This window comes from Aquarana catesbeiana, linkage group LG12, assembly GCF_042186555.1.
Source record: "Aquarana catesbeiana isolate 2022-GZ linkage group LG12, ASM4218655v1, whole genome shotgun sequence".
NCBI classification, from domain to species: domain Eukaryota; kingdom Metazoa; phylum Chordata; class Amphibia; order Anura; family Ranidae; genus Aquarana; species Aquarana catesbeiana.
Window position 1 is genome coordinate 105,316,812 of NC_133335.1, and position 26,326 is coordinate 105,343,137.

The 26,326-nt window shown below is 41.2% G+C and overlaps 1 protein-coding gene across 1 annotated transcript in view; it reads right to left on the minus strand.

Annotated features, from left to right (window-relative positions):
- Window positions 1–26,326, minus strand: part of ARHGAP23 (Rho GTPase activating protein 23) — a 529,546-nt gene that overhangs the window by 36,537 nt on the left and 466,683 nt on the right. The window contains exons 21-22 of the mRNA XM_073608262.1: window positions 14,322–14,363; window positions 8,055–8,148 (exon numbers count right to left, since the gene is read on the minus strand). Coding sequence (XP_073464363.1) covers window positions 8,055–8,148; window positions 14,322–14,363 — 136 coding nt within the window. The remainder of the gene's footprint in view (window positions 1–8,054; window positions 8,149–14,321; window positions 14,364–26,326) is intronic.

Consider the following 26,326-nt stretch of genomic DNA (forward strand, 5'->3'; position numbering starts at 1 on the left):
CATAAGAGGGTCAGGAGAGTGGTAGGGAACACTAGGTGAAGTGGATACAGCTTCTCTCAGATTAGGTCTTGAGATCCTAATGCACATATAAAAAACAAACACAAGCTAGCGCCTCCATCTAGGTGTAAAGATTTATTTAAAAAAAATAAAAGACAATAAAAATGTATTCACTAGTTAAAAGTGGTTTAAGGCTTGTCATAAACCCATATAGACATCCATAGGATCACCGTGAGGCTGCAGAGCTCTGCTAGCATGTGGTTGGCTAAAGCAGAGTTCTTGATGGAAGTACAGCTGTCAGGTTTCAGGCTGGAACATAAGCAACAGCAACTTCCAGAAGTGGCAAGATGGCTGCGGCTCCAAAGAGCACCTCTCTCGGCTGGGTGATGACAGGAAGTGGAGGGGGTGTGGCTATATGTTTCAGGACAGACATGACCACCCCTTTATCAAACCATAGAAAGGAGACTGGCCAAAGGACAAGTCTTTAAATACTGTGAAGAGCGGGAGGGGGAGGGGCGGGAGAAGGAGGCCAGTACTATTGGCTTCCTAAGAATATGTCTTTTACTTTTTATTATTTATCCATATTTTATTTCTGTTTTTTTAGTATGGACAGTATTGGTCGCTCTAGGGTTAACAGGGTTGACACTAGCCTTATGTATCCCTTTGTTCTTTCCTTCACATGCATTGTCTAGCACTAGTTTGGTTAAACAAGCATTAATAGTACTGGCCTCCTGCTCCTGCCCCCTCCCACTCTTCACAGTATCTGAACACCTGTCCTTTGGCCAATCTCCTTCCTATGGTTTGATAAAGGGATGCTTCTGTCTGCCCTGAAACATGAAGCCACACACTCTGCACTTCCTGTCATCCTCACCCAGCCGAGAGAGGTGCTGTTTGGAGCCGCAGCCATCTTGCTAATTCTAGAAGCTGCTGTTGCTTATGTTCCAGCCTGAAGTCTGACAGCTGTACTCCTATCAAGATGGAGGTCTTTAGGGGTCTATAGTAAGCCTTGATCCACTTTTAACTAGGGAGTGAATTATTATTGTCTTTTATTTGTTTTAATAAATTGCTACACCTAAATGGAGGCACCCTCTTGTGTTTGTTTTTTATATGTGCAAAAAGTGGACTGCTGGAGTCTGTAATATAAGAAGTCAATGGTTCCAGTGGATCTAAATCTGCAGAATCCACCCAAAGCTAAACTGAAACATCTGTTTAAGTTTCAGCTTACATTTAAGGACTTACAAATATCCCCCAATACATGACCAGTCTTGTTATTTACATCATTTACAGTTTTACCCTCTGAGTATCTAGGGCAGACACAGGCCAGATGGTTCAGTAGAAACTATGTGACACTTATTAAGACACATAAAGGGAATGGGTACATCAATGGTAATGGAAAATGTATATGTAAAAGCACACCTAAGCTTCTGACAGTGTGACCTAGGCTTACTCATGGCCTCTAGTTGTGCATTTTCAGACTCAAATGGGGAAGTTTTTAAATATTGCATTTAACACATTTTATATATAACAAGATTTGCTCTTATTTTTAACAATATACAAAAAGTATGCAGCTGTGAGTTACAAACAGGACCAGATTTACCATTAAGTACATTAATAGGTTTTTTGCACTTACTATCCGTTGAAGGACACTGGAACACTAGAACATTTGTGTTATACTGCCAGCTTTAGGATTGGACACTGGCAAGCAAAAACTGGGTATGACCCCGTCCCTGACTAGCATGCTTCAATTTTGTTGTAAAGCCGTACTAAGCACAATGGCCATAAACACAGATGGATGGGACGTTTGTCCTTCAATTGACTTAAAGAATACGACTTTACAGTAAGTACAAAAATCCTTCATGGCGTAACAATAAGGTGGTGCATGTTGCAATTGTTAGATAATCCTTCGTGAGATTGCACCACATAGACGCGAATGAGGCTGCTCAGCAACTATGTCCAATAGGCACAGTTACGGTACAGTGAAGAGAGATTTCAGTGTGAAATCCCTCTTCAAACTGGTGCACATGAAGCAGCATATGACTTTCCGTTTACCTGCTAACCATCGGCCAGCTGCTGCTGCCAAATTGATCTGCTAAGAATCGCTAGTCAGCAGCTATGCTGACATGATAGGGGCTTTAGACTACCATGTAACCTTGACCACATATATAATGTTAGCAGATGAGCAGAAAATATAAAAACAATGAAATAATAAACATATACCAAAAATTAGAACAAACTTTAAGTTTTGTGAGTGAATCGTCGAGAAGGTTCTGGGTGCTTTGGTAGATCATAGACTTAAAATGGGCAGAGAAGAGCAACCAAACTGATAAGAGACATGGGGAGCTCAGCTATTGGGAAATATTCCCTGAACTCAATCTATTCTCTCTTGAGAAGATAAGGGGGAATATGATCACCATGTAAAAAAGGGGGCACTCTACATCTGGAGGAAAAGATATTTAAAGTGGTTCTAAGGGCTCATGGTTTTTTACCTTCATGCATTCTAGGCATGAAGGTAAAAACATTATCTGTGCAGCAGTCCCCCCCTAATGCTTACCTGAGCCCCATCGCAATCCAGCAATGTGCACAAAAGCCTCGGCTCTCTGTGGAATCACATTCCTCATTGGCTGAGGCAGCAATGGGAAATCACAGCCAGTGAGCCGCCAATGAGGAGAGAGATGGGACGGGGCCGAGTCATGGTTCTGTGAATAGACACGCAGAGCAGCAGCTCAGAAGTGAGTCTGCTTGGGTGTCCCCACAGCAAGCTGCTTGCTCTGGGGGCACTCGGCAGGGGGGGGAAGGGCCAGGAGTGCTGGCGGGTTAACCGAGAAGAGGAGGATCCAGGTTGCTCCATTGCACAGAGCAGGTGAGTATGACAAAAAAAAAAAAATAATTAAAAAAAAAACAAGCCTTTAATATCACTTTAACCTCCAAAAGATTAAAATGCTTCTTCACAGTAAGGACTGAAAAACTGTGAAATGTACTCTACTGGAGCAAATTGAATCATGTTTTTTGTGTCTTCCTCTGGATTAACTGAGGGTATAGGATTGTGGATAGGATGAAGACTGAAAGAATGAACTTTACCTGAGGATGACACTAAATCTCCAACCCAAGTTTATGTAACTTTTAGGGCTAGTTTACACTTGCTTCAAAACAAGGCTTCAGACACTCTTTGAACGCCTATTTCTGTTAAAAAAACACCAGTCAAAGCTCCTGTCACTAAATAAAATGGTTAGCTTACAGTCCTGTTTACACCTGCTTTTTTTTGGTGCTTCGATGATGTTTCGAAGAGGCTTTGGTGGAGCTTCGATGAGGCTTCACGCGAGCTTTGACATAGACTTCTATGGAGGCTTTGAAGACGCTTTGAAGCACCACTGAAGCTACATGGGGTATAATTTTTGAAGCAAAGCTGAAGCAAAGCAAATCAAAAGCAGGTGTAAACAGGACTATAAGCTAACCATTTTATTTAGTGACAGGAGCTAGTGTTCAGAGAGCTTTAACAAAGCCTGTCCGGAGCCTTGTTGAAGGCGAAGCAAGTGTAAATGAGCCCTTAGTGTATTCCCTGTCGCAAACATTGTTCCATGCTCATTTGCTAGAAAGGGCACATTTTGTAAAACTCTGTATGTTTTGTATTGTTTCCTGAAATTGTATGTAGTTTGTAGGTTCAGCATTTTTGTTTAGTAAAGCACAATAATACACCACAGAGGTTGTTTTCTATGTTTCTTTGCTTTACCACAAAGTGACCTTAAAGTGTTACTAAACCCACAATAGTAAAATAAGTCTGTTTATGCAGTAAAGCATGCTTGTTATACTCACTGTGGAACCTAAGCAGTTAATCCTGCGCATTGTGTACAAAAGCCTGTTTGATCCGGTCTTCTCTGATCCTCCCCTTCTTCCACAGTCCCTGATCATCTCCTGATAGTACAGAGCCTTGGGGGCACTCTGCACATGCTCAGTTTTGTGTGTATTGCTAGAGAGTTTTTTTTGGGAGGGTGCATGTGATCACCACAGGGTCAATCAGCACTGTCCAGACAGAGGGTCAGGAGTCATGCAGCCTCATAGGACAGTCCGAGGAGAATGAAAACACCTCCTACAAGCTTTAACCAGTGCTCAGCCGAACACTGATTGAAGTCACAAGACTGCTATATACTGCTGATAAGAAAACGCATTTATCAGTTTAAATGTACTAAAATAATTGCACTTTCATATTCTGTGTACTGCGGAAGACCAGATATAGTGAATGCAGGCTTCTGGGTTTAGTAACACTTTAAAAGACAAAGCAAAACAGACACCACCTCTTGCACCCAAGCATTGGCGATGCAAGATTGTGTCTGCAAGAGCCAACAGAACTCCTTGCCCTCTGAAAAATGGGGGCATACCTTCATGCAAAGGAGGGTTTCATGATGGACTTGGGCAACTTTGAGTGCCAAATCTTATGATAAGTGAAGGGACAGCCTTAGGAGGCTTCAATGTTAAAGTCAAGGGCACACGGCAAAGCTCTTTTGGGAGGAAGAAGGAGATATTTACCAACCTGATTCTTGCTCTCCCTAATTTGGAGAAAATGGGTACTCTTATTCCCTGTAGGAAATGCAGAGTAAGTGCTTTTTGCAGGTTAGTTTTGCCACCCAGCACTTTAGCAAAAGTGCTTAACATATATGTACCAACATGACTGATGCAGGACTGGGAAGCAAAGTCTTCAGTAACTCTTAAATTGTTACTAAACCCAGGACCCTGCATTTTGTTTACATGCTGGACATCTTAACTTTTAGTGCTACACTTATTTTGTTTCCTCTAAACCCAGGACCCTGCATTCACTATATCTGGTCTCCCACAGTTCACAGAACAAGTTCATGGCAGTGTCCAATCCTCCTGCAGCTGACAGTATAAACCAGATGTTCAAGTTTTCCTGTATCCTTCAATGGACTAGAGAGAAAAACCACATTTTAAAGTTATTGGCCACACATTCTTTTTTATTTGAGAAATATAGTCATAAACTCATATGAACGTCACAATAATCAAAATTAGGTTAGGGCCAATATAGCAAGAAGATATTCTACGTAAAAGGAATGATTATAGCACAGGGGTTGTTGCTGTGAGCATTGAGGACTGTTTGCATACACGTTCTGGTGATGGAAATCTGGCCCTGGTTACAAATAATAAAACATAATAAAGACCCCTTTAAAATGCACGTTAAAAAAATAATGGCATCAAGCAGAAATTGTTCAGCTCTCGGACTGCACAATTTTATAAATGCCCCCTTAGTATGTCAAACATTTTACCACAGATAATTTATATTTATATATATATATGTATATGTATATGTGTACCTGCATTTACTATTAAAAGTAATTCAGATAAATTAAATAAAATCTGCACTGGGATAACTCCACCTATTAAGATAAAGCAGCTACTAATCAATTGTGATAGTGACGCAGTACTGAATCAAATGATGATAAACAAGCAATTAAGTGCAAAGACAAACTCATGAACATAAATATAAACGCATATGCAATAATAAATAAAGAAATAAATAAAATATACAATGACAATTACGGTAATAAAAATAATACATGAATGTGAACCAAATAAAGTGAAGCAAAGTCCAAAAATAGTTTATTCCAAAAAGATTATATCATGATTGGTATAATCAATTAATTAATGAAGGTGTCCCCACATTCACACTTCCTCCATTAAGTGACACCACATGAATTGGCCTTTTAACAGATGGTGTAGACCATCAAATGATAAATGCTCATAAACGCTCAAGCAGACTTCATAATGGACGATCTTATAGGCTCATGATGTATTTGCCATCCAAATTCCTTCACCAGCATTGCATGTGTACCAGGAATTACAAACGTTATATGCCCAATCACTAGTCACCAAGATATACATTTTTGGACTAAATTCTTTTTGGACTTTGTTTCACTTTATTTGGTTCACAAATACATGAAGTATTTTGTGATTCTTTTGATTAATTGTCATTGTATATTTTATTTTCCTTATTTATTTATCATTGCCCATGTGTTTATATCAATGTTTATGAGATTGTGTCTTTACACGTAATTGCTTGTTTATTTACCATCATTTGATTCACCGCTGCTTCATGAACTTCATGTTGAAAGAAATTGGCTGTATGGTTGAAGAATTTACATGATAAATGCCAACACTCTTGGAAAGCCCTGGAAGCACTGTCAGAAGCCCAAGATTACAAGCCTCATAATAAGAATGTGAAGAACATCTAGATAGAGATGATAAATGCCTGTGGTTTAAAAGGGTATTTAGACAGCACTGTGAATACAATATATAGCTTCTGGATATGGAGGAGCCTGCAATAAACTTGTTGGAGCCGCTCTGTTAAGTGGGTGAGAGCAGCAAGTAACACAAGACACCAGCGTGACACAATGCCACACAGTAACAGCCATGAGATGTGTTAAACCTCTAGGAAATGGGTGGTCATAAGAGAGATGATAGAAGCTAAATCCCCTACTGTATAAAATCTATCCTGCTCAAACAGTTTATCGCTTTCCATCTTTTTAAAGCAAGATTTAAAATAGATTGAAAGGCAAACTAGTTTTCTGCAACTTGTCTTTTTCATTGATAAATACTATTGAATGTGACTGCCATCTCTATTACAACCACCTGTGTGATTAGGAAGCATTAGAAACCAAACCATACCGTTCACGGCTGCAGAAGATCCACTGAGAGAAGAGAGTGGAAGAGGACCAGAGGACGGATGAAGGAGGAAAGGAAGAAAGGCTTAGGATTATTTCAAGTTACCACATGCCAGGGAAGGTCAGGTCTTTGTAATTTTTCTAGGAAAAGGCCGACCAGAGTGAAGTCTTTAATTATAAATAACTACTATGGCCACCAGAATGATACAATTATGCCTACACCATCAACAAAGTGCATTGTTTGTGATCATTCTTCGCAGCCAGTTTGATTCAAGTGTACTTTAGTAAAGCACAGCCAGAAAATAAAAAATAATAATCCTGTTGGCTGGTGCTGAGCTCAGTTTTAGTTTAAACATTCTAATACAACCTTTTTCAACCAGGGTGCCCAGGCACCCTGAGGTTTCCTCAGGGATGCCTAAAAATTGCCCCAAAATTGTATACAAGGCAGTGGGTGGATGAAACCTGCCTTTTAGTTACAGAAAACCACAGGTTTTCATTGTACACCATTAAAACCTTATAGCTGCCAACCTCCTAATGACCAATGTATTGATGAAAATGCGTTATGTAAAACTATCAGAATAGTTTTTACATTTTAGAATGGGGGCGTGCATAATTTTGGAGGGTGTCTTGACTGAAAAAAGGTTGAGAAACAATGCTCTAATAAATAAAACTGAGATGAATTCTATATTATTGTTATTACCCAAACTATTAAGCATTTTAAAGGGGTTGTAAACCCTTGTGTTTTTTCACCTTAATGCATCCTATGCATTAAGGTGAAAAAACACCTGGCAGTCACTGGTCCCCCAACCCCCCGTTTTACTTACCTGAGCCCCTTCATCTGTTCAGCGGGGTTGCACTGTCCCTATCTCCACAGGGTCCCGGCTCTTGATTGGATAGATTGATAGCAGCACAGTCAATGGCTCCCACTGCTGTCAATCAAATTCAATGACGCGGGCACCAGGGGGCGGGACTGAGTCCGGCATTCGTGTCTATGGACGCAAATGCTGGACTCGGGAGCGCACCTGCAAGGTAACCCCCTCAGGAGAGTGCTTCTCCTAGAGGGTTATCTGATGCGGGGAGGAGGAGGATGAGACGAGAAGAGGATGTTCGGGGCCACTCTGTACAAAACAAGCTGCACAGTGGAGGTAAGTTTAAAAAAAATATAAATAAAAAGATCCCTTACAATCACTTTAAGAAGCGCAGTAACCCACTGCAATTTCTCTGGTCTTGCTATAGTCTTGCTATAACGAGATCTGCTTTTCTGCACATTGCCGTTTTTCTTGGCCATGTCCAACATTAAGATGTTTAAAGTAGGTACTATATCGATGTAAAGAAAATAATATAAAGTCATCTTGTCTTATATGGGTTCTACCATATGTCAGAATTTACCTGAGGTATCTCCTAGAATTACTGTCCTTCCGATATTTGGCAGAAGATGTTCAATATTTGGTACAGACTGGGAATCTGATTCATCCACTGGAGTCTGAAAGGCATACAATGTGAAAATATAAAAAAGAAAACTGTGCTGGAAACAAACCTAACAATTGTACCTGCAACTCAAAGTGAAATACACACAAAACAACTATGGATAAAAAGTAAGCTGCGCTCTTAAAGTGACATATTAACCAAATAAGTGAACACAAAACAAAAAAATTAAAAATAAAAAGTGATTGAAAATGTTAAGGAAGCCCCAAACAGTGAAACATGTGACTTATGTAGAGTCCTCAATTAACTATTGAAGATTCTAATGGTTCCTTCAATGAAGGACGAACCAGCAACCACAGGTTCAGTGAAAATCTTGTGACTTTATAATGTGAACACAGTGAATCCACCACCACGCAAAGTGCACGCTTACCAGCTGCACAAGTTTAAGCACTTGTGGCTAATACCCAGCCAGGGCCTTTTCCTCCAAAGACTGCAGATGTTTGGTCTGGTCAGATGACATAGTAAGCCGTTTTGGTCAGGAACATAATTGGTGGTACAGCATATGGACCCATAGACGGTTCAAGTAGCGATGAAGCGATGGCAGCTTATTACAGCCCCTCTGTAATGCAATCCTAATTTAGGATTGAGTTAGGATTGCATTACAGAGGGGTTGTGATAAGCTGTCATTGCCTCATCGCTACTTGAACTGTGTATGGGTCCACAAACTGTACCACCAATTACGTTCCTGACCAAAACGGCTTACTATGTCATCTGACCAGACAAAACATCTGCTGTCTTTGGAGGAAAAGGCCCTGGCTGGGTATTAGCCACAAGTGCTTAATCAGTTGCCGACCGCCGCACGCCGATATACGTCGGCACAATGGCAGCGGTGGGCAAAAGGGGAGTACCTGTACGTCCCCTTTAAGAGTAGGGGATAGCAGGCGCCCCGCGTCATGACAGAGATCACCGCCCCGTCATCGGGAGTGGTGAACACTGTCATGTGACTTGAAGCCCATCCCCCGCACAGTTAGAATCACTCCCTAGGACACCCTAACCCCTTTATCGCCCCCTAGTGGTTAACCCCTTTACTGCCAGTGTCATTTACACAGTAATCGGTGCATTTTTATAGCACTGATCGCTGTATAAATGACAATGGTCCCAAAATAGTGTCAAAATTGTCCGATGTGTCCGCCATAATGTAGCAGTCCCGATAAAAATCGCAGATTGCCATTACTAATAAAAATAAAAATGCCATAAAACTATCCCCTATTTTGTAGACACTATAACTTCTGCCCAAATGCTTATCGCAATTTTTTTTTACCAAAAATATGTAGAATACATATCGGCCTAAACTAAAATTTTTTTTTTATATATTTTTGGGGAATATTTATTATATTATTTTTGTTTATAGCTCAAAAAATAAAAACCGTAGAAGTGATCAATACCACCAAGAGAAAGCTCTATTTGTGGGAAAAAAGGACATCAATTTTGTTTGAGTGCAACGTCGCATGACCGCGCAATTGCCAGTTAAAGCAACGCAGTGCCGAATCACAAAAAGTGCTCTGGTCAGGAAGGGGGTAAAATCTTCCGGGGCTGAAGCGGTTAAACTTGTGCAACTGGTAAGCGTGCACTTTGCGTGGTGGTGGATTTACTGTGTTCACATTATAAAGTCACAAGATTTTCACTGAACCTTTGGTTGCTGGTCCGTCCTTCATTGAAGGAACCATTAGAATCTTCAATAGTTATTGGAGGACTCTACATAAGTCACATGTTTCACGGTTTGGGACTTCCTTAACATTTTCAATCACTTTTTATTTTTCATTTTTTTGTTTTGTGTTCACTTATTTGGTTAATATGTCACTTTAAGAACGCAGCTTACTTTTTATCCATACAATGTGAAAGTTATGCAATTACCAAAGCAATGCAATATAGAACATTAAGATGTGTGTCACTGAGGAAGCATAAACCCAGGCCAATAACACTACACATTCCAGAAGGTACAGCACATCCACTTTTGAACTATTATTAAACTTCAGTCCACTTTTGATTAAAATCACCTGAGCTTACTCTGTACACTATTTGTGAATGGTTTAAATGACTGTTTAAACGATCAATCAAAATGCAATAAAAATAAATAAAAACATTAAAGTGGTTCTAAAGGGAGAAGGTATTTTACCTTAATGCATTATATGCATTAAAATAAAAACCTTCTGGGTGCAGCTCCTCCTCATACTTGAGACCCATCTTGATTCAGCGATGTGCATGAGAGCAGTGGCTCACATAGCAGTCAATCACAGCCAGTGAGCCAATGGAAAATTCACAGAAGCGTGGCTCAGGAGCGAGCCTGCTTGAGTGCCCCCACAGCAAAAGGCTTGCTATTGGGGATACTTGGCAGGGGGAGGAACCAGGACAGCCGTCAGGGGACCAAAAAAAAAGAGGAACAGGCTACTCTGTGCAAAATCATTGCACAGAGCAGATAAGTATAACATGTTTGTGTGTTTTCTTTACATGAGGAGGCTGCCACTGCTGAACGTTTTCTGAAAATGCCAACTTCCTACTTATCTCTGGCTTCTATACTTTCTTAGTAACTGACCTGCAAAAAGCATACAGATAAGTCAGAGTAATGTCAGAACTCAGAATTTGCCCACTTGTTCCAGGTTATAAATTTAGAAAGCACCAAAGCGGTTAAATGATCATGACTGCAGAGTGAGCAGTGCAGGGCTCCGATCAATCTCCAGCATTTGCAGCTTATATCACTGGCTCGCATTTTAATACAGGAACCCTTTTGAGCAGAGTGTGTGACAGGGGCAGACTCTGATGATGTATACATGTAGGTCAATTAACCTTTTACTGGCCGCAATGTGTGCATTAAGAGTCTCAAGTGTGGTGCCTCCATTCCACCGCGCATAGTTTTTGTCACTGACCGCAGCTGAGGGAAACAATCATGTGTTCACAATAACAACATTGTATTGTGATAATATGAGATATTAGTTACAAACAAACCTGCTGACTTCAGCTGTCCCTATACTTCTTGAAAAAGCAGCTAAAATTGTTTAAAAAAAGAAATAATGCATTCTCTGCATTATGGCCCTAGGCTCAATGGATGCACACAGCCCGACTTGGGAGTGTGCCTGCACGGGTGCCCCCATAACAACACAGCTTGCTAAGAGGGCACCCGCATGGAGAAGGAACAGACAGCGCCGGCAGGGAACTCCAGAAGAGGACATAAGGGGTCACTTTGTGCAATATCATTTTACAAGTACAAGGACTGGGGGTTATGAGTGCCGGCATATAGCAAGTAGGCCAAAATTTTATTTAACCATGCCCCTTTAAACAACTCCCACTGTTAAGGAACTGCTTGCCCTAGTGCTCGGCCCAAAGGTGCACCAGCTCTTTTACAATTAGCAAATTCCTGGCTAAGCTTAAAGTGATATTAAAGTCTCATTTGTTTTAATTAAAAACTAAAAATAGTCATGTTATACTTACCTGCTCTGTGTGGCTCTGCTTCTTGGATCCTTCGCTGATGCTCCTGGCCCCTGCCTCCTGCCAAATACCCCCACAGCAAGCAGCTTGCTATGGGGGCACCCGAGCTGCTGCTCTGTGTGTCCATTCAGACACGGAACTGCTGTTAAGCCCCACCCCCTCTCTCTCATTGGCTCACTGACTTTGATTGACAGCAGTGGGAGCCAATGGTGCCCCGCTGTTGTCTCAGCCAGTGAGGAGGGAGAGTCCCGTGCAACATCACTGGATCTAGATAGGCTCAGGCAAGTATTAGGGGGGCTGCTGCACACTGAAGGGTTTTTTATCCTATTACATGGAATGCATTAAGATAAAAAAAAACTTCTGACATTAGAACCACTTTAATGCAGTATTAAACCCAAAAGCAAACATTTAATATATAGCAGCCCATAAGCTTTCTTTCCATTATTTTCATCTGGTGATATGGCCAGTAGGTCTGTTTTTCAAAAGAACAAGCTCTCGTCCAGATGTATCAGTTTACAGGGATGAGAGACAAACCGTTTAGGCCCCTTTCAAACTTGTGCAACTTGTCCTGAGACTTGGGACTGCAAAGTCGCATGACAAATCGTACCCCATGATTACCAATGAGTACCATTCATATCTGTGCGACTTCAGAGTAGACCCAATACTACTTTGGTCCGACTTTAACGCGAGTTGAGGTCCATAGACCTCAAGTTTACACAGGCATTCCCTGAAAATTGCGGAAAAATTGTGGCCAGGTCGCAGCAGTGTGAAAGGGGCCTTAACACTGGTAAGAGTTCTTACAATGATCAGCTATCCATGTAAAACCTTTATTTTAAAAGAAGAAAAAAACTGTTGTAATGGATTATAAAGTGTGAGCTGGAGTTTGGCTTCATTTTGTTAGTGTATTTAAATTTGCTAGTACTTTTAACACTACCCTCCCTCCAGACAGACAATGCTGCTGTCTACTGTACCCCCTGTGCTCATTCATCCATAGTGGGGGGTACTATAACGTTCTATCACCACACATAAGCCTTTATCAGCAAAACGGAAATACTGACCCCAAATAATGAAAGGTTAATAGAGATTAAACAAGGAATGAGCCCAATGGCGACTCAAACATATCCTTGCCAAAAACTCCAGCTACTCAACCTCTGGCCAATATCAATGACTTCAAATATTAGACGTTATCAGCCCCTGGCCTGGTAGACTCATGCTAAATCACAGCCCCAATGCAAAATCTAAATCTAACCCAAACAAGGAAGACACAGAGGAACCACAGTGCATTACCATCGTAATATTCAATATTTATTAAATGTAGTAATACTCACAATAGGAAGCTGATAAAACAGCATACAATTGCATAGAATGCTCTTAAAGAAACATTCACCTATATTAAAGAATGACAGGGTTATTGGTCCACACCTTCCTGATGTCCCTAGGGTCATCTGCAAGCGAGCTTTATTCCTTAGGGTCAAGATGCTAACAACTTACAAGATCATAATAGACAGATAGATAGACAAGTCACCGCTGTGGGTGGCCAGTGTTCCTCATCAGGGAGACCAGATGGAGCCCTCTGCAGTGTGGGTAGGCACTTTCTGGAGCTGGTACAAGATTCCTGAGTGGAAGGGGATCGAGCCGACATCACAGGCGTCACTGGTGACGGGCATGGCACGTGTTCGGAGCATGCGTGCTCCTTCAAGTAATCTCCTGCTCTTTCGACGGCCTAAAGAAAGAGCACACATGCACCGATTCCGTGCCACGCCCACCGCCAGTGACGTCGGCTGGATCCCTGTCCACCTAGGAATCTCGGACGAACTCCAGGAAGTGCCTACCCACATTGCCAAGGACTCCATCCGGTCTCCCTGATGAGGAATGCCGACTGTCCGGCCGCCCACAGCGGTAACTTACCTATCTGACGAGCAAACCTACTATGATCTTGTAAGTTGTTAGCACAGTGTCATTAAAGTCACATACTGCCACTCTTACATGGCGCTGCCTTTCTTCTTGTCTTCCCTGCAGAGTCACTTCTAGCTCCTCTACAGCTGCTGCCAGTAAGTCTACATACTAGACTTTCTAGAATATGAATATTGTTTGTTATTTTAACCTATCTACCCAAGGGTTTTTTGAATAGGGCTGACAGTGTGCCGGATCACCTCCCTCTTGTCATTGATTTCTTTCCATGAAGAAGATGTGTTTGTAAATGTGGTGGCGAGAATAAGTCTCACCAAGCCGCTTATTTTTTTTAAGGTTTCATCAAAAGGGACTCCTGGGACATGGGAGTCTAGGAAGATGTCCCTTGTGATGAAACATGCATAGGGTGGAGCGTAGTGGTGATGTCATTATGCCTGTTGGTTTCTGTGTCATACTGTATGATTTTTAATTCTTGAGTATTGATTTCCATTTTAATAAATGGTTGCCTCAATAAATATGGGGTCTATTGCTTTGGTAAGCAGTAGGATGTGCAGGTAGAGCAGCACTGGATGGACTGTTTTGCATAGAGAATTCACACATCCTTTGAAGCATGCTGTTTTTTTACATAGTGAAGGACTTTGTTAATCACTAAATGTTGCTACTGAAGGATATTGAGCACTGAGATTCACACTGATTATGAGTTTGAGATTTTGAGTAGGTTACTATATAATCACTGAATTTATAATCACATAATGAGTGCAGCTGCCCCACAGTATACTGTATTTATGAGAGCACTTTTAGTGCAGTTTTTTGCTTGTTTACTATCAGCATACTTACCTTTTCAGTTTTCTCATGCTCATCACTGAAGAACCACTCAGACTGCAACACAGACAGAGAGGAAGAGTTAATAGCAGTGAGTTACAGAGAGTAGAGGGAACAATATGTACTTAGAGTAGAAAACACTAATCTGCATCACGAGTGCCTTCAAACATAACCATAAAGCAATTGACCAACACTGAACTGCACTGACATGCACTTTTCCCATTGCAACCCAACACACTTTACTGATCAGCACTGGAAGCCCCACACTTCTCCCTTGACAGCCATTACCCCTACACGCTTCATTTTTAAGGGTCATATACAAGTGATTGACTGCCACAGCACCCACAAACTACTCTGACTGACACTGCACTGCTGTGCACTTCTTTAATAATAGTCTGCTGTACATTTCTCCACTGGCTGCCACTTCAGCGCTGCATGGTTCTCTCCGACCACCACTGCACACTTTCTGTGACTGCCACTTCACCTGCATTTCCCCACTGACTGCCAATGTACTTCTTCACTGACTACCACTACACTGACACACACTTCTCCACTGACTGCCACTGCACCAATGTGCACTTCTCCACTTTGATTGAACTGACTGCCAATGTAATGGCACACAGAGCAAATTACCTTGCTGACCAACACTCCACTGCAGAGATATTCCCCACTGACCACCACTCCACCAATGTAAACATCTATACCGATTGCCACTACACTGACATGCACTCTATGTTGATGACTACTGCACCCACTTTCTCCACTAAGAGCCCTTTCACACTGGGGCCGCCCGTGCGTTCACAGTAAAGCGCCACTCGTTTTAGTGGTGCTTCACCACTGTTTAAGCTGCGCTTTTTTTGGCCGCTAGTGGGCCGCTTTTAACTCCAAAAAAGGAGTAAAAAACTCCCGTGTTGCGGCGCTTCTGAATCGCTTTTCATTGCAATGAGCGGGTACGTTTTGATAGCGCTGTATACAATGCTCCCAAATCGCCCCAAAGATGCTGCTTGCAGGACTTTTTCTAACATCCCACAAGCGCACCGCCCGGGTGTGAAAGCACCTATTGCAAAGAATGGGAGGCAGCTTTACTGGCGCTATTTCTTGCACTAATTTCTAGCACTAAAATGCCTGAAAACTACCTCAGTCTGAAAGGGGGTCTAACTGTCACACACTTCTCCAGTGAGCCCCACTGAAAGCTGCATACTTCTCTTGAGCACCATTGCACCTTGCTCTTTCATAGAGCACACCATAACACTACTCCACTCACTGCCTCCGTACTGTTGGGCGCTTCTTTACCAACCACCAATGAACTGCCACATATTTCCTTCCTTGGAATAATGAGAGAAAATGGGACTTGGACTTTTTAGGCACAACCAAACAATTATACAAAAATATATTTTTATCATAAACACATAAAAAATTTTGATTACATAATGTCTAAAAAACCCATGTTGATATATCAGCACATAATTGATACGATGCCGCTACTGTACAAAACCATAATAAATCTGCAAGGAAACTAGGAGATGAATCAAAGTCATTCCATAGTATACAAAAATCCAGGAGTGTGGTTTAATTATAGGGAAGCTGTAGAATGATGTTCAAAAAAGAAATTTCGCTCTACATGTTGCACGCTCGTTGCGCTTCTTCAGGAGCGTTTACACTGACTATCAAACAAAATGGAAAAGAGAAACATACATAAATATAATACATAATTACAAAACAAGTTAACATACTGTAATATATACATAGTGAGCTGACCCATCTGAACCCCTCGTGGCCCGACCCAAGCATCTTGATGCAAACAGAGAAAGACAAAGCAGAATATTATGGGAACGTGCATAACATAGTAACACAATTCTATGAGGAAAGAAGGCAGTAGCCCCCTAGAGGCAAAACAGTTTATATGGGGAAGGTAAGTATAAATAAAGATACTAAAGGGTCCTTAAAAAAGGAACCAACATAGTCAAGTGTATCTAAAATAGTTACTGATACTAGAGGACCAATGAATGAAATAGTGTGTATTATAGCGTCTGGTGACACTGTTTAGCAAAGAAGCATAATTACTATTTAATGTGGGATGAATTTGAAACATATGGTTAAATACGAGTTCCTTTATTAGTAAGCCTGCCAGTTATGCTAATTATGTTATACTAATTTCATTGAAGTTTCCGCCATAGCATTAATTAATTACTTTTTTGCTGTGCTTTAATACAGGTAAGCTTTTTTTTCCATCTGTCTTCCCTTGTGATAGGACTATGTTTTATCTCTATTCCCCTAACACAGTGGCTTGGCTTGAATCTTTGTTTATGCTTATAAATGTTGTTTTTAACTATTTTGTTTCAAATTCATCCCACATTAAATAGTAAGTATACTTCTTTGCTAAACAGTGTCACCAGACGCTATAATACACACTATTTCATTCATTGGTCCTCTAGTATCAGTAACTATATTAGATACACTTGACTATGTTGGTTCCTTTCTTAAGGACCCTTTAGTATCTTTATTTATACTTACCTTCCCCATATAAACTGTTTTGCCTCTAGGGGGCTACTGCCTTCTTTCCTTATAGAATTGTGCTACTATGTTATGCACATTCTGGTTTGTCTTTCTCTGTTTGCAACAAGATGCTTGGGTCGGGCCACGAGGGGACCAGATGGGTCAGCTCACTATGTATATATTATGTTGTTAACTTGTTTTATAATTATGTATTATATTTATGTATGTCTCTCCTTTCCATTTTGTTTGATAGTCAATGTAAATTCTCCTGAAGAAGCGCAACGAGCGCGCAACATGTAGAGCGAAATTTCTTTTTTGAACATCATTCTACCGCTTTCCTGTAATTAAACCACACTCCTGGATTTTTGTATACTATGGAATGACTTTGATTCATCTCCTAGTCTTCTTGCAGATTTATTATGGTTTTGTACAGTAGCGGTATCGTATCAATTATGTGCTGATATATCAATGTGGGTTTTTTAGACATTATGTAATCAAAATGTTTTATGTGCTATAAAATATATTTTTGTATAATTGTTTAAGTCTAAGTCCCATTTTCTCTCGTTATTCAAAAATGTATAGGATGTGGCACTGGCTACTGTTTTTGTATCCACAGGACCACTCTGTGATATGATACAACCAATTATCTCATATTTCCTTCCTTGATCATTACTGTAATACCACACAGTTCCTATCTGACCACCACACACCTAAATAACCAACACTGCAATGACACTTTTCCCACTGCACACCATGCACTTTTCTACTGACAGTCACCATACACTGACCTGCAATACTCTGATGCCTGTCAATGCATCCACGTGCACTTCTACTCTGAAAACCACCTGCTAAACCCTGATAAAGGAGGGGTGTTGTTGCCTCCAAAACACATTGGCTGTTTTTTTAATATTGACTTATTTGTTTCCAAAAATTTACATTATCGTGGACTCTTCGCTCCAGTTTTGTTCTAGCATTCTTTTCTGTATTTCTATGGTCAAAACTAAAAGAAAAAACTATTCTGGCTGGATATATGCTTGAAGCATTACTTTTTGTGTACATTTTAAAATTATATGACAACCTTGTTTGCCTAATGAAGGATTTAAAAGCAGCACAGGGTACACTCACATGGGATGTTGTATTCTGCAGCTCCTAGCATTCACAGATAGCCCTCCTATGTCCATAGCAGCTCCAGCTGTGGCTAGCAGCAGAAGCAGAGCTGTAAACTTTTCAGGAACGCAGGGATTGGCACTTACTTGATCTGCAGAGTGCCCCTGGTAGTGTTTCAAGGAAGGAGGAGTGTTCCTCACTGACAGCGTCTTTCAGAGCTGCAGTCTCAGTTTTGCTCCTGTGAATGGCAATGCATTTCGAAGTGGACCCGGTTTGTTAAGCCATAGCTCAGTTACGCAGACAGGACATTTACGTACTCATTTTGTGACAGAGTTAAAATGTAACATGAAAAGGGAAAGTCGGCCCTCCTGGAAATGAATGGTTTTTCACTTTCCCTAAGTAATCTTGCAATAATATAGCGTGAGAAATAACACAATGATTCAAGTTTATTGTACAATTTTTTTTTTTTAACTGTTCTCAATGCTTTATTTAGGCTATTAAAAAAAAAAAAAAAAAAACTTTATTTTTTTATACTGCACACAGGGGCTCTGCAGATAGCATATGCCGATTCCTACATTACTGGAATGTTTACAGCTCTGACCCCTGCCACTGGCCATGGATGGATAGGAATGGATTCTGAACATGAGAGGACTACCAGTGGACAATCTAGAAGCTAGACATGAGAGGACTGTGGACAAGAGAGATATGAAAAAGAACAGAGATCCAGCACAATGACTCAAAGTGTAACAATTAAAAACAAATTTATTTACTGTAAAAAAAATAATGTATAAGAAGAGAGCATGTAATCCTCCCAGAAAGTGTGTGTCCAGTCGATCCCAAGGGACCTGGGACCTGGCCAGGCTGCAAAAAAACCCTGCTGTGCTATAACTGGATACTCTGTACTATGCAGAGGAGGGTGATGGCCACTGTCAGTAAAGGGACCCACCCACCTGGATGACATCATAGATTGGCGTGTGCCGAGGGGAGGAACATGTTATCCAGGTTGGTGGGTCCCTCACAGACAGTGGATCTATCAAGTCCACTGCTGCTGGATGACCAAAGGGGGGAGCTCTGGAGACATGAGAAAAAGAACACAAAGAGACGCAACGCAAAGACTAAGTGTAGTAATTAAAAACAAATTCATTTATTGTAAAAAATGATCACAATGCACTCAGAGAACATGTATAAGGAGGAGGGCATGTAATCCTCTCACAGAAAGGTCACTGAACCACTCAGTCCGCATGTGTGTCCAGTTGATCCCAAGGGTGCCTTGCCAGGCTGCGGGGGAAGACCGCGCTACTATAACCGGAGATGTTGAATTATGCAGAGAAGGATTCTGGCAGCTGTTGGTGAGGGACCCACCTGGATCATGTAATTTTCCTCCCCTCAGCACACGCCGTTCTACGACATCATCCAGGTGGGTGAGTCCCTCACTGACAGTGAGCGGAATCCATCTCTGCATGGTTCAGCGCCTCCAACAATAGCTGTGCGGTCTTCCAACTGGACACACATGCGGACTGAGTTCAGTGACCTTTTTGTGAGAGTATTACATGCCCTCCTTCTTATACATGTTCTCAGAGTGCTTTGTAATTATCTTTTACAACAAACAAACATGTTTTTAATTACTATACTATAAGTCTTTGCGCTGGATCTCTGTGTTCTTTTTCACATGTCTCTGGGTCATCCAGCAGCAGTGGACTTGATAGCTCTCTAGTCGATGCCGCTGTCATGGTATACCCGTGTTCAATCCAAGTTCGTTTACACCTGACATTGCCTTATCATGCACATCTGGTGATTCATTAGTATCAGGATCATTGAAAAAAATTTTTGATACACCTCTGGCACACAACAGGAATTGAGTTTAGCCTAGTTCTATCCCTCCATTTATGCTCCCAATCCCTGGGTGTCAGGGTAAAACACTCTGCAGTGTTTTGTAGTGCACTCTGTAGTGTACCTGCACAGCTTTCTAATCCTTCCATTTGGCCAACTATGTTGACATTTGTGCTCTTGACACATTTTTCTTGTTCATAAGATTTGGATGATTCTCCCAAAACAATTTTTGACAGCAGCATGAGGATGGCTATTCATAGTGCTCAGTGACTGGTTGACCATAGATTCTGCCTTGTACATATATTTTAATTTTTATATGGCTGTGTTCCAGGACTTACTTATTTTAAAAAGGGTTTGGACTGTCTGAAGCTTTCTAGCACATGATCTCATAAGTGTACATGATTAAAGCAGCAGTAAGCCGCTGCAGAAAAAAAAAATCACCTTTAAGACAATGCCATAATGACATACTTACCTTCAAACAGGGGTGTCAAACTAATAAATCTTGTGAGCTACCATATGTAAATATTTAACACCTCCTCTCAGGACAGCTGCTAGCACTAATAACGTCCCATACGACCGTGCAAAAGCAATATTTATAAAGGAAATGCTGCGCTGGATGTTAGCATGAGTGCCTTGTTGCAATGACACAAAATAAATAAAATGTTTGCAAGCAAAAGAATATTTTTTTTTACCATAAAGCGTGTAATCAAAACATCATAAACCTTATAATCCAAATATATACTAGAATAAAGTTCCTTAGTGTTAATAAATGAACAAATAAAGTGTTATCGTGCAAACTCCAAACATTTCACACAATATAGGATCAAATACGTCATCGATCAAATATAGTGATCTAAATACATACGAAAATTATTAAAGTGATCCGGTGACAAAGTGCTAGGTGCAAACAGATCAAAGTTTCATATGAATAATAACATCATTAGTTAATAAAGTCCATTCCAAAATTATTCACAGCTAGTGCTGGTGATACAACTCGCGTTCTCGTGTTCACTCAGGTGCTCCCCCTTATGTGTGTACGCTCACCTTAGAGCGTGTGACCTCACAATTAGGTTTAGTCAGAACACACTTTTGAACCACCCCTGGGTTCAGTGTCAGTGATGGAGTCCTGAGCTGCTCAGTATTGCTGCTTCCACACTCGCATAAAACAAAAAAAAACTTGATAGTGTGATACTGTTTTGTTTTTTTTTAAATATACTTTCATTAATAAGCCATAACCCCACTGTCAGGGTTCTCACATTTGGTGGGTGCTTCAGTACACCGCTCTATAGGAAGACAAAAAAATGCTAAAACACCAAAATAGTGTGTCTCTCCGTTCTGAGACTGATCAGCTGTCTCCTGCACCCTCTTGTTCCATCCCCAACATGTGTCGATACAGGATAAATTTTATCTTCCTCAGAGGCATTGTGATTGGATTATTTGCCTGTCAGTTAATAAACAAAATGATGGCGGACATTTTCTTGTAGACCATGGACACTCCATCATCCATAGACTCTATGAAACACATTGAAGACAATGATCAAAGAGATTAAACATCCTTAATCACCCATTAAACATTACAGACTCCTAATAGCTACCCCATCTTTCTGTGGCTCCACAGAGTGCAACCGCACATAACTTGCAGAAGACAATGCAATTGATTGGACCATAATAATCAAATTCATCTTAGAACGATGCATAGGAGCAGACACACTATTTCTAACAGAAATACATTGCATATACATAAACAAATTTTGCTGCTGCACAAAGGAAAATTGACATAACAACTGGCAATGTATGCTGCAATCGGTGAGCACACCAAAATATGCATGATGTATGACTGTAATCAGTGACTAAAAAAATATATACAGTATCTCACAAAAGTGAGTACACCCCTCACATTTTTGTAAATATTTTATTATATCTTTTCATGTGACAACACTGAAGAAATGATACTTTGTTACAATGTAAAGTAGTGAGTGTACAGCTTGTATAACAGTGTACATTTGCTGTTCCCTCAAAATAATTTAACACACAGCCATTAATGTCTAAACCGCTAGCAACAAAAGTGAGTACACCCCTAAGTAAAAATGTCCAAATTGGGCCCAATTAGCCATTTTCCCTCCCTGGTGTGACTCATGACTCGTGATGTGACTTGTTAGTGTTACAAGGTCTCAGGTGTGAATGGGGTGCAGGTGTGTTAAATTTGGTGTTATCGCTCTCACTCTCTGATACTGGTCACTGGAAGTTCAACATGGCACCTCATGGCAAAGAACTCTCTGAGGATCTGAAAAAAAAAAAGAATTGTTGCTCCACATAAAGATGGCCTAGGCCAGTTATGGCAAACCTTGGCACCCCAGATGTTTGGGAACTACATTTCCCATGATGCTCATGCATTCTGCAGTGTAGTTGAGCATCATGGGAAATGTAGTTCCAAAACATCTGGGGTGCCAAGGTTCGCCATCACTGGACTAGGCTATAAGAAGTTTGCCAAGCCCTGAAACTGAGCTGCAGCACGGTAGCCAAGACCAAACAGCGTTTTTAACAGGACAGGTTCCACTCAGAATAGGCCACACCATGGTCGACCAAAGAAGTTGAGTGCATGTTCTCAGCGTCACACCCAGAGGTTGTCTTTGGGAAATAGACGTATGAGTGCTGCCAGCATTGCTGCAGAGGTTGAAGGGGTGGGGGGTCAGCCTGTCAGTGCTCAGACCATACTCCGCACACTGCATCAAATTGGTCTGCATGGCTGTAGTCCCAGAAGGAAGCCTTTTCTAAGGATGATGCACAAAAAAGCCTGCAAACAGTTTGCTGAAGACAAGCAGACCAAGGACATGGATTACTGGAACCATGTCCTGTGGTTTGATGACACCAAGATAATATTTGGGTCAGATCGTGTCAAGCGTGTGTGGCGGCAACCAGGTGAGGAGTACAAAGACAAGTCTGTCTTGCCTACAATCAATTATGGTGGTGGGTATGTCATGGTCTGGGGCTGCATGAGTACTGCCGGCACTGGGAAGCTACAGTTTATTGAGGTAACCATGAATGCCAACATGTACTGTGACATACTGAAGCAGAGCATGATCCCCTCGGAGACTGGTCCGCAGGGCAGTATTCCAACATGATAACGACCCCAAACACACTTCCAAGACGACCACTGCCTTGCTAAAGAAGCTGAGGGTAAAGGTGATGGACTGGTCAGGCATGTCTCCAGACCTAAACCCTACTGAGCATCTGTGAGGCATCCTCAAATGGAAGGTGGAGGAGCACAAGGTCTCTAACATCCACCAGCTCCGTGATGTCGTCATGGAGGAGTGGAATAGGACTCCAGTGACAACTTGTGAACTCCAAGTCTGGTAAACTCCATGCCCAAGAGGGTTAAGGCAGTGAGGAAAATAATGGTGGCCACACAAAATATTGACACTCTGGGCCCAATTTGGACATTTTCACTTAGGGGTGTACTCACTTTTGTTGCTTAAACATTAATGGCTGTGTGTTGAGTTATTTTGAGGGGACAGCAAATTTACACTGTTATACAAGCTGTACACGCACTACTTTACATTGTAGCAAAGTGTCATTTCTTCATTGTTGTCACATGAAAAGATAGAATAAAATATTTACAAAAATGTGAGGGGTGTACTCACTTTTGTGAGATACTGTATGTCAGGGTGTCCCATCTGCTGAACCTGAAATTGCTGACCAGATTAGTCTAATTTTTCTTCTACTAACTTGCTCCTTTTACGACACTGTGCTGCAGGTATATTTATTGGAGAATTGCACAGATCGGCTGCAGTTCTGGTCTTTAGCTCGCTACCGACACCACTTAGGATTACTCACTTTTGTGAGATACTGTATACATATATATAGTTAGTCAAAAAGCAGTACAAACATAAATAGGAGGGGTGGGTGCTGTGTCCGTCAATTAACTTCAGAGAAAGGGATTTTACGGTAAGTATAAAAAATCCCATTTTCTCTTTTGTTCATTGACGGACACAGCACTCTGATCTTGACCTTAGGGACGTCCCCAATCAGTGCCAAAAATGAGGGGTGGAAACAGATAGGGGATGAGTACAGCGCTGCTACAAAGATGTTGAAAAATAATATTTACACAATAAGCAGCTAACACACCTCTAAGACAAAGAAGTAAAAAATCAACAAGTATATATATAGTGTAGCGCTATGTGTATGAGTAGATAAGAATGAAATGTTAGAATCGAGCCATCCTGCAATGGCCAGAAAACAAACAAAAAATTTGTTTAGAAAAAGTGACTTAATGAAAAAAATTGGTTGCACTAATACAAAATCACATATAAAGCATAATAGAAATACACCAGTGAAAAAGTGAAAACAGGATCAAAATATAAATCAACCATAAATAAAGTCCATATGAATAAGATGTGTCCTTGATGGAAATCAAAAACCACCACCAACAGTCTCTGAGGATTAGCTGATGAGGACAACAACAGGGTGTCACTGGTGGGTGAGATGGAGAAACACCAAATCCAATGTGACGTCTATGTGTGTGTCAAAACCACCACCATAACATCTGAGGAGGCTTACCAGACGCAAAGGACTTGAAAAGACATACGTCTTACAAGTCACAAAAAGCTTGTTTAACCACCGAGGCTAGCAGGATGAGAACATCGGGTATCCAAAACTTCAATTAGAGGGGAGGGAGGGTCTGTCGACAGCTTCAACCATCCAGACGTATCAGCAGACCAACCGGATGTGTGATTGGAACCATGAGAGAAAGAAGACTCACATGGCGTGATATCGTTTTAAAAGGCATGCATTTATTAAAACAGTAAAAAAGAAACACTCACATGGTATACGATCGTAAACAGCTTAAATGGTATCAAACGCGGTGATCATAGGAGGTCCACCCAACATGTTTCGGCTGATCAGCCTTCATCTGGGGTGTGGACCCCCCTATTTCACCGCTATTTAAAGTAGAAATGACCCCCACTGGGAGTGTCACAACCCCGGAAGTGACCAAATGATGTCACTTCCGGTTCTCAAATATGTATATATAAACTTTATGTAATGTGTTTTTTAAAACAATAATCACGGTATATACATCACTAATCTACAACATCGGGGTCACAAGTGAGTATAAACTTAAAACTTAAAAGAATGCTGATATTGTGGCCGGACGATCCGGAAGTATTTAGAGTGGAGATCCAAGCCTCCTTCTCAGCACGGCCAGATTCCATAGGACGGAGCGTCATCTCGCTCCGCCCCCTCTAATCGGCCGGGTATTGAGGACGTGCGCAGTAGCGGAAATCATAAAGAGGAAGTCCGCCGCCGCACCAAGCCTCGTTTTGAACAGTAAATCCTACAGGTTGGGGCACTATACTCCGCCCCCTGGTGTCACCTTGATAGCTCTTGTCGAGAGTGTGGCCGCACCCAGAGTCCGCCCACATCTCTGCTCACATTAATAAAACAAAGCCAAGCCTCTCATTTACAACATCGTATGAACTTCCTGTATAGAGAGCCGTGGTTGGGCGGAGAAAACCGGAAATAAATCCCAGCGCTCTGGCAATAAATGACAGTGTCAGCAAAGGTGGTAAAAAAGGGAAATAATAAAAACCTATGCCATGAGTCAAAAATTATGTTTAGCAGAAGTCCAAAAATGCTAATAAAGTGTCGAGTGAAGGCAAACCTTAACAGGGGCTGATTAATAAGATAGTGACACTACCAATAAAGGACATCCCACATAACTTATACAATACATATGGAGAAACCAACACTATAAATATGTGTAAAAGGTAACATTTGCCATATGGGAACTAAATCCACAAATAAGTGAAAGGTTGATGTTAAAGTCACAGTAACGAGTAACTATAAATAATATTATTAAGGGTATTAATTCCCAATGATACAAGGTTTAATATAAAATAAATGAAGACGACTGAAAATAAAGAATAAAAACAATTTTGAAAGAAGAGTCACAAATATGATAACTATGCCTGATTGATAAATGAATTGATGTCCCACTCCACGTTAATACCTTGCGGGAAGTGGGAACCCAATTCATAAATCCAGTAAGTCTCCAACCTGGAGAGCCCCCTAAGTGTTGACCCCCCCCGCCAGGGGGCCACATATTTATCAATGATAAGGAACTGTGTGCCCTTGGGGTTTCGATCATGGAACTCCCTATAGTGACGGGGCACAGTGTGTTTCGTACTACCTGCCTTAATTAAATTAATATGCTCAGAAACTCGCGTGGTAAAGGACCTAATCGTCCGTCCCACATACTGCTTGCCACAGGGGCAAGTCAAAAGATAGACTACCCCCGTCGTGGCACATGTGCAAAACTGTTTTATTTTGTGGGTACGACCGTTTACCCTAGAAGAAAAAGTGTAACTAGTGCGTCTCCCGCTGATATTAAACTGACAAACTAAGCATTTTTTACAAGGGTGGAACCCAATCAGATTATGAAAAAAGGAAGGTTTAGTTGGAGGGTTGACCACATTGGGTGCCAACTTGTTACGGAGGGATGGAACTCCTCTAAAGACTAGCTTAGGAGTGTCGGGCAATCTGGGGCCCAAAATCTTGTCAGTTTTCAAAACATCCCAATGATGTTCAAA